At 28.9% G+C, this 14,319-nt stretch overlaps 1 protein-coding gene across 1 annotated transcript in view; it reads right to left on the bottom strand.

The window, feature by feature from the left end:
- LOC108687389 overlaps window positions 1-14,319 on the bottom strand; it is a 22,142-nt gene that overhangs the window by 4,064 nt on the left and 3,759 nt on the right. Inside the window, 3 exon segments of the mRNA XM_018193120.1 lie at window positions 1,430-3,598; window positions 8,492-8,703; window positions 10,774-10,916. Coding sequence (XP_018048609.1) covers window positions 1,430-3,598; window positions 8,492-8,703; window positions 10,774-10,916 — 2,524 coding nt within the window.

Raw genomic sequence — 14,319 nt, 5'->3', positions numbered from 1 at the left:
ATAAATATAAATATATAAAATATACAATATATACATAATTATATAACAAATATATGTATATATGTATATATTGTATATTTTATTTTATTATAATGAATATAATTGCCAAGTTTAATTGTATGATGCGTACATGGAACAACATCATAATGATCATGATTTATTTTGTTTACGTCGATTTCTGAATCGTTGCAAAAGCAGCACATTTACGCACATCGAGTAAAGTCTAAGTTTAGATTATTCAGAGCGGTTGTTCTCTCGTAAACAAGCTGCAATTGCCTTATAATTCAGTGAATGCAATTGAACGATTCCATTTATATGATCAATGTATAATTTAAATTTAAATTTGAATGTACTTTTTCTGCGAGTTTATTATCTAATTGGAAAAACCATGCTTACTGTGAACATTGCATAATGCGAGTCAACGACGTCGAGCTTCTGAAGTTTTCCTTACGTCTATGATCCAAATTTATTGCGTCTTGACGAACAAGATGAAAAACAACAGTTACAAACTATTTAAATGAATTAAAAAAATATATTTTTTAAATATCGTGAATTTGTTAATGAATTTAAATAAAGATTTGTAAAAATTTTAATTTTTTATTTTATTATTAGCTTTTTAACAAAGAGAAGTGGAAATTGATATATTTTAGACAAATCCTTTGACTTTTTTAAATTTATAATTTTTTGCCGACGTCTGCACGTTTCTCTTAATGATTTGCATGTAGACGCAGACCATCATATTTCATTGCATTTATATGTCAGAAAATCGATGCAATCAATAAAATGTTTTAATGTCAAATTATTTCGGAAAATACATACACACATAACTTTTACAACATAGTTATCTTATATTTTATAGATATATAGTCTTAATTTTGCTTGCGCTGAACATAATCATCATTGATATAATAAATATATTACTTTCTTGGACTAATTAATATTAAATCAGCAACCATTTTTAAGCTACGAATAATGATAATTTAATGACATGATATTTATTTAATAAAACTTATATATATATTTTTTAAAGAAAATATTTTTAATTCAAAAGAAGAAAATACGAAAAATTTTTTTACTGTTTTTAATTTGAGATATAAAAAGAAATTTAAATAAATATTAAAAGTATTGTAGAGAAATGCTTTTTTATTTACTTCTTTTCTCTTTAATAACATTTCTATTTATATAAGTTTTTTGGTTTTATTGTTTAACTTGTTAACAATGCTAACTAATAATAACGATGAAATATTCTTAATGCTTGTACTATTAAATTATTTTTTTCAAAGAAGAAACTTTTTTAGAAAGTTTTGCATATAATATTTTCAAGATTAATATTATGCCTAAAAATAAAGGAAGACTTCTAGAAAGCGATTTCTTCACGTCAGGGAAATTATTCCCACCTTGAGCCTTTCCCAAGACAATGTGTTCTCACCGATAGTGGTGATGACAGTGAGACAGTACACGACAGCATTCAAGAAACTCCAACTCTTTTGACCGCTATATGTATGCAAGCCAGCTTCGTGAGCTGTGTGAAGCTGTTCCTCGAATTCCATCAGCTTCCTGCGCGCCATGCTCTTCCAATCATCCTCCCTCAAATTATGACTATAATTCCACAGAGTGTCTAGGAAGTCACGCTTCACGCGTTTCACGCCACATTTATAGAATGTTTCGAAAGCACCCTCGACGAAACGGAAGACAAAACCGCCGAGGCCGCAGTAGATTATTATAAGCAGTAGTCCGGCTATGCAGCGATTACGCAGCCGCCTAATGATCGTAGTCTCACGTGGATTTTGTGCCACGAAGGTCTTAAATTCACTGACGACGTCTCTAAGAGCCCTGAAGAAATCTAATAGAGTAATCTTCTCCGCAGCTTCTTCCTTTTCTATTTTGATTTCTTCAACTTCTGAAGCGGGATTTGGTATGTCTTCAATCTTCTTCTCTGTAATATTTTCATTCTTCTTCCTATGCCAGAAGGACAACCAAGAGAACCATGATTTTTTCTTGTCTGCTACATCGGAAGATTGCGTTTGAACAATGTCCTCTTGCTCACTTTCACTGTATGTCAGATTGTACTTTCGCCTCCTCAAGGAACTAATTTCAACAGCGTTTTGAAACATGTCTACTTCCGGATCCAGGATACTGCGTTCTCTTAGCATGTACTCCCTCTGAGCCCTCGCGAAATCTTCGATCAAGCTTTCGTTACTCAACGGGATGATCTGCTTTTTCATCTCGATAGAGGATCTCTTTACCTTTCGCTCTTCGGCAGATTTTTGCGATAAACTTTCATTCTTCTTTGCCATTTTCAGATCTTCGTTTATATCTTCAGTCTGATTGTAAAGTCTTGAATGTGGCACAGAATCATCTCTCGTACGAGACTCATCTTCGAACTTCTGCCAACTCGGAGACCTCTTCTCTCGATTCAGTCTTTCGGTGTCCTTCTTTTGTACTTCAGGATCACTGATCCGATTCTTTCCGCTCATCTTTTTCACCTTGGACTTGACTATTTCTGGTGACTTTGTTCGTCTTCGACTAGATTCATTCTTTTCATCTTTTTCGTCACTGGAGTCTGTTGACTGGCTATATTTCTCCACGCGTTCCTTCGATCTCCTTTTAAGTCGTCTTTCAACCTTACGAATTTCGACAGATTTACTGGTCTCGCCGTTTGTTTCTTTCGGTATCTCCGATGTCTCTTGGACAACACTATCCTTAACTGTCTGAACAATCTCAGGTCTGACAATGTTCTTCTTTGTGATACCATCATCAAACTTCTTCGCTACTTCGGTGATCTGCTTTACCGGTTGCGTACTGTTGTCGTCAATTGTTACAGAGTCAGTCTCACGTGTCTTCAAAATATTTCCAGCCGTTGACTTAACGGCCACTTCGGCGCGTACAGAGATCATGTCATCCATGTTCGCAGAATCCCTCGCGTCAATTTTGTTCTTTCTTCTAGCCGGACGCTGCTCTCGATCATTCCCCATTTTATCCTTATTCTCTAATTCTTCCTGCTTCTGATGTTGTGACAATCTATTTTCTTTTTGTTGCTGTTCCATTTTTTCTGCTTCCTCAGCCATCCTCTCCATTTTGGCGCGCCTCTCTTCATCTTCATCATCTGAAGCATCTATACGCGACGCAGCACCCCTCGATGAGGGATCAGGAGTTTTCTCACGCTTCCTTGCAGCCGCCTTACGACGTCTATGAACCATGTAACTGTCTTCCATCGCGCGACTCTTCGTCGTCGCCGTTGTCGTTGTTGTCGTTATCGTTATTCGACGGTCTTCGTATACGCGAGAGAGACTCTCGCGACAGAAACTCACTCGCGAGGCCAGCCCCAACGAGGCCGTGACAGAAATAAACGGAGGTTGCTCCCACCATCTGCCGCCACCACCACCGTCGGCACGGTGACGTTTGCTGCTACCAGCAACTGCGACGGAACCGGATGACCGGCTTCACCGCAGCGGATATTGAGCGGGGGCATCACGCGCAATCGAAATCGCGGCTTTGGCGTCGCGACGCCGCGCCTGCACCGCTGCAACCCATTCGGTCGCCCAGCTTGGAGGTTGCACTGCACCATCCGAATCGGGTGACCCTTTAACCCCATGACCTCGTAAAAAATGAAAATTCTATAATGGAGTCATTTAATCTGCATCGATCTGCATCCGACGTCAAACATCTTTTAAATTTTATGTTTGATAAAAAATAATGACGACTTAATGAATAATTAAGTATAGAAATAAAGAAATAAAGAAAGAAATGAGGGAAGAAATAAAAAAAATAACAGACAATTAACGTATTTGAATAATATTAAACAAATAAGTTAAACTTCTCCGAAAAAAAAAATATTTTAATGTCAGTAATACAAAAAAATTACAAGAATTAAATTATGGTAAAATTATGATTACATAAATATGTGAATGTTCGTGTAATATTGTATTTATAAATTTTTTAAAATTATATCTATAATTATATCGATGGCATATATGAAGACCTAAATTATTGTCATATTTTGTATATTACAACTGAACTATTACATTTTTAATAATAATTAAATCCAAACGGAACAATTTATGAGATTATGGAGAAATTAAAGTGGCCAAGACAGAATTAATATAAAATATAATTAAATTATTATCTCAAGTAATCGCGATTTAATTCAAATGAAATAATTGAATGAAATGAAATCAGCGAAGAAAGGAAATCATAAAACAGTCATTTTTATCTATTTAAACCAATCGTTAAAAAAGAAGATTAAAAAGAAGGTTAAAAAAGAATCATTTTACTTTAAATTTTTGATAATTTTATTTTTTTAATTTTTAATAATAAATATAAAAAATAGATTTCACAATAATATCATCTTGTTTTATATATTTATAACATTTAAAATCATTTTTTCAGTTCTCTCTCTCTCTCTCTCTCTCTCTCTCTCTCTCTCAAATATGCAAATATCCTTTGTACAAAAAGTAAAAATGGTATTGTAATTATACAATTCAAATAATATTAAAATCATAATAATTAAAAACTTTTTTGTAAAAAATTAATTGAATTATTTATATGTAACAGAAGTCTCGATTAAATGTAAAAAATGTATCTTCGATATATGCGAACTTCTTGTCATCTCGTTAACAATTCGTGATTAAGCATAATTTATGAATCAAAAATACAATATGTAGTAATGTGTTTTCATCTACTAAGTTACAACAAAATAATTATTTTCAACATTACTTTAGATTAGCATCGCAATAATGTTGTGCAACATGTTATTAATAACTATCTGCATTTGCATATTATCTGTATGCAGTTTGAAATGTTATGCATTTTTATTTTTTATAATAGAAATTGACAAATTTGATAAGCGATGTGATACTACTTAGTGACGCAATGTTGGGTTGTCCAGAAAGTTCGTGCCGATTTTGAAGGAAAATTAAAACGCAGAAGATTTAAATTTTTAATTTCATTTATTAAATTTAAATCTTTTGCGGCAATATATGTCTTCGGTTTTACTTTATGTAAGTTTTTATATTATTATTGTATAAGTTAATATTTTTTTATAATCGTTCATTACATAGCTAATTTGGATAAAAAAGAACGAACTAAATTGTCGGGAATGTCATCAACTTGGAATTTCCGTTATTTATATAATTTCGATTTATATTTTATATTGATAAAGATCCGAATTGAAACGTTTATTTTATTTGTTTTGTTATATTCACACGAAAATAAAGAATTTTCTGTGCATCCAAATAGCTGATGTAGGCTCTGATGAGCTTTTTTATATTTTTCACTGATAGATTCTTTTGAGCCTCATTTTATATATTTGAAATTGACAAAGTCATTTCGCAAAAATGTGCAGGAAAATTAATTCTTTCATGAATTCTCACGTTATTAATTTATTAATTAATAAATTCTCTCTATTTCCCTCATTTATTAAAAAAAATATATATCACTTTTTATTTAAAAAAAATTGTCATAAATAAATGCAATTATAAATAAAATTTGTCATAATAAGTAAATCTATATACATACACGCATCAACGTATATCGGTCAGTTCGAAAATTTGCCAATTTAAATATTTGGCATCGCTTTCTCACATTGATTTAATTAAAGTTTACCAAAGAGAACGACGATTATCATACAAACATTCGTTCATACGATTCCATTTAATTGCCAGTCAGAATTGGCTTGCACGAAATGTCTCGATATAATTTTGCGCGATATTTTCCGTTCGATATCACAATACACTGCGGCTGAGTAAGCGCACTTAGTTTCGAGCGAGATAACATCATCAGAAGATTTCTCGCACTTTACATCTGTCAAGAAAATGACATACACGTATATCCTCCTACGATCATCTTACTCAGTTTTTTTCCATTATATAATGACAGAACTCGAAATAGTACGCGTGGGCACGCACAAAGTCGTATAGAAAGAACGCATGAATGTGCACAGTGTTCGAATCGTCAAGTTTTTCACAATCGAGACAGCAAGAAAGACGTAGGATATGCACTTTTATATACGTAAACGCTATGTATTATAACGTTATGTATTATACATTTGTTGGAACATTGCAATGTACTCGTACGATCGTAGATGTTGCGACAAATTTTGAATCAGTTCTCTTTTCATAGAGATTATTTATTTGATTTTTTATTTTCAACTTTTAACCTGGTCATCCATGTATCACGTAACGTTTAATCCAAATAATCTAACGCAGGTACAGGCGTGCAATCGGTCCGTGTATAAATAAATGCGAATATGTCTGAATAAATACGAAGAAACTGATGTTTCTAAATAATCTGTGTCATTCCTCGTGAAATCCAGCACTGTTATTTTGCACTTGTATTCGAAATCATAAGTTAGATTTTTAAACAATTCGGAAAATATATTTTCCACAGTGTGAAAAGTTATATAAAGTTATATATGAAAACAATTCTGCAGAAGCAACAATAACGAATTCTTGAATCTTTCTTTTCATTTTATTTTTTATTTATTTTAAATTTATTTTTTATAAGTAAATTTTTTTTTTACATTATCTCTCATGTCACCATGACTGGAAATCAAACTATTAATAAAGTATCATTGCCGATATATGAAACTGTATCAAATAGGGTGATAGATACTATATGCGCAAAATGCCGCTGTATTAGCGAATAAAATTTTTCAGAGTTACATATTGGCAAGTCATATATTGACCATACGCACGTATCAATTTTCGCGCAAGAGCGTAAAAATTACACAAAGCACTTAGGAAACTGGGTCATGTACGTCGTGTATTATAGTAAAACAAAAAATGTGAATTTTTTGTACAAACAATTGCGAAAGATTTATTTTATAATCATAGTTTTGAAATAGCATGTTAAATTCTTAATAAGTAATTTATAAATGGAAAAATAATTGATGACACAATAAATATTTGTAAAATGTATTGATCATTACATTATATAACTTTTTGGGAACTGACATCAAAATATGTAACGTACTAATTCTGATACCGATCTATTAATTCGGAATCTAAATAAAGCTTGTTTAACCTACTAATTGAAAAATACTAATTAATTTTAAAAAATCAAAAATGACATAACTTGTATTTAAAAAAATGAATACTAATAAATTTATTTTAATAATTCAAATTTGCAGATGTAACAAAAATTGAGTGAGTCCAATACTATCATCTTATTTTAGTTTTCAAATATGTTTCAAACTTAGTTCTTAATATAATATGCTCAATCAAATATCTGGCAAAATAAGAAAATAAGATTCTTCAAATCATAAATAAGATTAGGAATTCCTTTTTTGATTTTCATAAAATATTGTTATACAAAAAGAAGAGCTTTTTATGAACACAATAAATAAAATTAATAAAAATTCTATCATAATTATTTTATTTATTCTTATATCTACAAGGGATAAATTCATTTATATTCTACAGAGATCTGCATTCACACCGCATGCATCTATATTACCAGAAACCGACACAACCCATATAAACCTATGCAAAGCAATATGCAAGAATTGAGCTTGAAATCACGTCGCGTATGCAACATATTGATTGTATATATAATACATTATAACGCATATACGCATCATCCCGGCTGCTTTATTCCTCCGCTGGCTTTTGATTTCTCGCTCGAGGAGAAAGCTGCGCAAGATAAATAAACTAAATGTCATCAAGCCACACAAATAAAAATAAATTCTACGAATTTTATGAGAGCGGGGACGGTACAAGTTAAAACTGTCGTAAAATGTTTTGTCAGAATCGAAGCATTTTGTCATAATAATGAAATTTCTCTTAAGATATTTGGTTTTTCTACTTTTGACGAAAAAATATGTGTCTCATACGAAAATTGTTCTATTTCCAGATACGCATAAATAGCACCAATTTTTTTGTACTTCTCTTTCCAAAGAAAATAATCATTCTCACGTGTTGAGTATATTTTAAAAAAGCGTAAAAACAAATTTTCTTTAATAGGGAGATAATATTAATGATATCGCATACCAGAATTGTTCTATTAATTAAAATAAGGAACTACATGGAAAAAAATATTGATGTATTAATAGTATTAGCTGCAGTAATCTAATTGAAAATAATATTTTTAATTCAATAACAATATTAATGAAACAAATATGTATTTCTTGTTTTAATAAAAATATTTGTTTTATTAATATGGTTATTGAATTAATTATTTTCAGTTATCATTTTTTTTCTTTTTTGTGTACGCTTATAAATTTTAAAATGTTTTATAAAATTTTTTATGTCGCGTTAGATGACATCTATAATAAGGATAGGAAAAGATTTTAAGGTGTAAAATTTAAGTTTTAAGCCGTAAAAAAATTGATCGATTATAGTTGATTATTCTTTTTTTCGACTGTGTGTTGGTTACGATTTACTTAAAGCTTAAAGCTTCAAATTCATGCCTTAAAATTTCATTATAGATGCTGCTTTAATTCTGCTAAAATCAGGGATGTTAAAAGTGAAATGAATGCGGCTATTGTACTCACCTATAGTCGTATAAATGGTGCCACAGTAGAACACAGCATTCCAAAACGTCCACACTTTTTCGCCTTTGTCTTTTAATTCTCGACCGAAATACTCATACAGATCTTTCTCGTACTTCATCAGTTCTTTCACCGCTGCTCCTCTCCAACGGGATGTATCTGATGCCAACACCGAGTCTTCGCATAATCCACGAATTGCCTCGACTGTTTCATTTCTATGAAAACATGATGGTCGATTCTTTTATTTGAGATTGTCTTAAGTATAGTCTTAAAATGTCATAAGCTAATCAGAGACTGATATTCATGTATATATATATATATAGAGTCAGTTCTTATATTCAAGATCATCTTAAGTTCTGTCTTGAAGTGTCATGAACTAATCAGAGGGGCGCATTAGTCCCTTAATTTTAAGACATTATTTAAGACAATCTTGAAATAAGAACCGACTATGAATATCAGCCAGAGGGCCGTATTAACATCTTAAGACATTACTTAAGATGATCTTAAAATAAGAATCGAATACCGGCCAATGTGCGAAAATTTATTATTAACATTTTTATTCATATTATGACAAATAAATTATGAAAAAATGTCAAGTTTTTCTTTTATACGTAAGTGACTAACTTGAGCCAATTCACTAAGACTTTTCATAGAATACGAAAATCTTTATAAGATTTCGATCGTGGATGAAACCCTGTCACTTCCACAATTTTTATAAAATTCAAGAAATAAATGTCTCCACCGCATAAACTTTGCCAATATTCAATTCTTTTTCCATTAGAAACTTTATAAACTTTCATTGTAAATAATAAACTTTCAGAGTAAATTCTTGAGAAGAAATTCAGGGGAAAGCCACGAGGATGACATTAATTAAATATTCTCAATGTATACTAGATTTTCGATTTTATCGCACCCGATATGCGAAACTAATCTCATATGAATAAGAATAGCCGTCAAAACTTCACCGGTCTTTGTCCGGAAGCCAATCGATTGCTAGAAAATTGCGGAGAAAATCACAACCAAAGAAAAACATGAAACATGCTCGTCATTATGACGAAGACGCAAAAGAGTGTCATAATATCATTTGGCGATATTTATACGGAAATTCTGCAGCTTTAAAATCACGTTTATTAATATCTTTTATGGAGAAAATACATTTTTTGTATAGTGTATTTCTAAGAAAGATAAAACAATTATCGCAATTACTTTTTCGAGCTACCCTTAATGAAAATAATACTGGCTAATTTGATATTAGCCAATTTATTATTGAAAGAAAATTAATTACTTATTTGGAGTACTAAAAATATTGAACATCAATTCTTTTAATACTTAAAATAAATAATTAATTTTTATTTTTTAATATATTAAATTGGTCATTCCTGTAGAGATTGAGTCGTAAAAAAGAAAAAATTCTCACTCATTAGTATTAATTTCATTATTCATTTCATCAATTGAATGGCTAATGTGAAAAAAATAATGTAATGTATAATGAAATAAAAGTATAACATCTTTTAAAAATACTGTTCTTTTAAAAAATGATACTGTTTTTTTAAAAAATGATATTGTGAGGGATGTAGAAACCTCACAATAGAATCGAAAACAAGTGACATTAAAGCAACTCAACGAACAAGGTTGAACGATCAATCGTAAAATCCAATATCGGTTAGTATGATTAACAATTGTTGCGCTGTATACTCGACGCGCAACATTAGCAAGACTAGGTGGAGGCCAGAATTGACATTATCGACAACGAGTTTGTATTGAAAACGCAATATCGCATTGATCAATTCGCATACTACACGAACAGATGAGAATTAGATCAGGATCTACGTATATTAATCATTTGATTACATGCGATAGTTAACTAACAGATCATTAATAGATGTTAAAATCATATTATACGTAGCATTTTCTTTTTTTTTTGTTCATGACAAGATTCGCTTGATTCCTTGATTTACTCTCGCATTTTTCCAAAATAATCAACGATTTCTCACGATACATATTCACATCCTTGGAACATTCAACAAACTACGTTTTAATGAACAAATAAATAATAGATCTTATTTGTAATGACCAAAAAATTTGTGAAAGTGCTTTGCTAATTCGTGATCAACATAAATCTTAATTTTAAGGATTTTCTTAATAATATTTTATAGTGTTAGATAGTTTATATTAAATAGATGAAAGAGTAATTATCAAGTATCTTATTATAATATCAAATAAACGAGCTTTTGATACTTATTTAAATCTTTTCTGGATAATTGACTTTTTATTTCCGAACATACCTTTGCTGCCGAATGTTCGAAACAGCAATTTTTTCGGCCGATCCTTCAACCGCTACGAAAATTATCGCCCCGATGATGCTATACAGAAGTATGACAACGAATAAAAAAATATGCGTGAACCATCTCTTGCTCCAGGATCTGACCTGCACATAGCATTTATATTATCAGTTTTTAATCATTAAATGAATTAACAAAATATGATCTATGTGTTATAAATTACGAGCATATGATTAAATTAAAGTCAACGATATTTTTTTTACCATATATGCACGGAATTTTTTCTTAGAGTTATCCTGAAAATATATCGTAGGATGACATTGTATTTCAAAGAATTTTAATGTAAATCTCTTTCATTCATTAATAAAATTACAATAAAGTATAAAATAAGTTTGATTAATTTTACTGAAGCACATGCAATAAAAATCTTTAAAAAAATCTTGTATCACAATTATCATATTTTTAGGATAAATTTAGGATAAAGAAGAATTTTAAAATAAAATTCTTTCCGTGTCATATTAACAATTCTTAAACAAATTATAGAATATAATAAGTTATAGGCTCTGATCAAATCGTTAACCAAATAATCATGTTAATAAGAGCTGACACAAAACTTTAATGTGTTTTTAAAAATTGTGTTCAGTGTATGAAAATCAATATTATATAAATTAATATCAGTATATCTTTTTTGTCTTTAAATGTTTAATCATCAGAGAATTTTATTATTGTTTAAAAATTTACTATTGTTAGAAATTTATTGATGTATAAGGTGATAATTGGGAAATTGCAGAAAGTAAATAGTCGTTATTTTGTAAGGAATGGATATAAAATTAAATGAATTAAATATTATTCTACAGAATAATGTTTAATCAGTACAATTTTATCAGCACAATGCAAATAAAATATATATTTATAAATTTAAATATGAACATTATCTATTCAAAAATTAATCATTTTGATTTATGCTGTATGTACATTTAAAATCTCAGCAGAAATAGTCATTTCCATGAAAAAATTTATTAGGAATTTTTCGAAAGCACTATTATTAATGTTAGAAAATATATTTAATAATTTTCACAAGCAATTTCATATTTTAATTGGTATGAAAGTTCAAGTGATCATCGTTTTGAAAAATCATTAAACTATGCAATCGAATTATTCTTATTCTTTAATGATGTTTATTTTTACAAGTTTATACACTGAGAGAAATGATTTTTTATAGAAACAAATCAAGAGAAAGCAAATGTGATATTTGTTAAAAAAACGATCGATTTGTTACGATTGCAAATTAATTTGTCAATGTAATTGATAATAATACAATAAATAATCAAATACAATAAATAATCAATAGTATCGCTAGCAAATAAGAGGCTCATATATATATATATATATAAAAATCGAGGTTGCAGGGTCTCAAATCATAAGAAATTTACCAATTCTAATCAAGTATTCTTCTTATATTTGATTGTGTTTCGTCGACTTTAGACTTTACGATCATCTACGAATTCTATGTAAACGAAAATCCAAAATGTAGATTAGATTCTATATAGTTTGCTTCAGTTATTAATAATTGGTATAGCAGACTAGCAGCAATCACAACAACAAAATTTATTGTTACATATTTACCGATCACTGGTTAAAGGTACTGGAGGCTTGCTAAATTAACAAAATCCTTTCTCTAGGTGTACATATAAAGTAAGAAAACCAATTTGCACAGTCTAAATGTATTATAAAAAATTATGTATACAAAACGTACGTTTATATACAATGTTTTATCTATTAGATAGACGTATTTTAGTGATTTAAAAATTAACTTTATTTTTAAATAAAATATATTATTATGTTAAAATTCGAAAGAATACCAATTTTGAGTGAAAATGTATTAATCTTTTATTTTAGAGCTGTTATAATCTTAATAAATCTTCCTAAATCTAATAGTTAATGAGATATTTTGTTTTCTTCTTGAAATTTACTTCATATAATATCAAAATTGGAGATTCAAAACAGCGTACATTTGCTTAACAATATACACGAATAATATTAACGCGATCGTTTATTTCTCTCTTCTTTTTTAATGTAGGTGCTCAAAATTTTATTAATATTGATATTATTTAAGATGCTTCTTTAGTAAATTAAGTTATCATAGAAATGTCTAATTTTTTTATATAATGAAATTGAAATACTGAAATTGGTTGTGCAAAATTCTACGATAGATTAACAATAAAATAAGAAAAAAAAATGAAAAAAATATAACTTTTCATAACTTACATTAATGACAGGCTCATAGACGCTTCTTTGACTAACTGCACACAAATCTTACCATAAACATATTCTCAAAAATGAGATTATAATAGTTTCAAAAATTACGATTTTATCATTAAAAGTGATAGCTCATCAGCCATTCTAGACAGATATTCACGTGCATAAATTTGTATATAAATTTAACCTCGAAAAGTAACCATAATCTCATCTTGTTTTTCGTTCAGAAAGAAGATGCTGCTCTTGATTTATCAAGATGTTCCATATTATTTTATTAAGATATACGGGTATTTTTAATATTTTATCTAAATTATGCAGATATTTATAATTTTGACTGGATCCTAAAGAGATATTCAAAATTTGCGGCATTTTACTAAAAAATTATCTTAATTTAATAATTATAACAAAAAAACAGTACTCTAAATTATTTCTGATTTCTAAGCATAATGCATATTTCAAGAATTCTTTACTTTATATTTTGGTATTGTTAGTGATTTATAGTATTTTTTAATATATTTATTTAATGTGAACAGAAATTAAAAATTAAAAATATTAAATTTGAAATACGGCAATCATAGGAATTCTCCATCATTATTAATCAATTGAGCAATTATGTTTGCAATTATGTTTTCTTTGACACATAATGCATAAAATAACCATCGTGTTGGGACTATATTTATGTATAGACGTTTAGTGCATGATATTTCCAATAAAACTGTTAAGATCAAGTTACATGAAGCAAATTTTCCAGAAATAAAGTAAAATATCTTGTTAACCATTATTTAGAGATTAATATATTAGAGACAGATTAAAACGTTTTTAACCAGAATTCAACATTTTTTCATTTTAATAAGAAAAATACTTATTTTAAAAAAATATTTTCTTTATTTTAAAAATACGATATTTTATTTAAAAAACTCTTCGCTTATATATTTACAGAAATTTTTTTATTTAAAAAATCTTTGGAAAAGTTGTTTTTACAATGTTTCATCTAAAAAAACAATGTCAATTTTCAAATCTCCAATAATTCATACACACAAAAATATATTTAAAAATTAAAAAAATATATTTAAAAACTATACTACACGGTAAAAAACTACACGGATATGCTCAATGTAATATCAAATTAAAGATTCAATAACAATGGTGCTTAACAATATACACGAATAATTTTACTTTAACGTAATTGTCTATTTTCCTTTTTTAATATAGATGCTTAAAATAACGGCATGTGGTGCCGTTACACACACATATATGTATATATGTATGTATATATATATATATATAAAT

Source organism: Atta colombica, unplaced genomic scaffold (assembly GCF_001594045.1).
Source record: "Atta colombica isolate Treedump-2 unplaced genomic scaffold, Acol1.0 scaffold205, whole genome shotgun sequence".
Lineage (NCBI taxonomy): Eukaryota > Metazoa > Arthropoda > Insecta > Hymenoptera > Formicidae > Atta > Atta colombica.
Note: the sequence above shows the minus strand (reverse complement) of the source record. Positions and strands in the feature narration are given on the sequence as shown.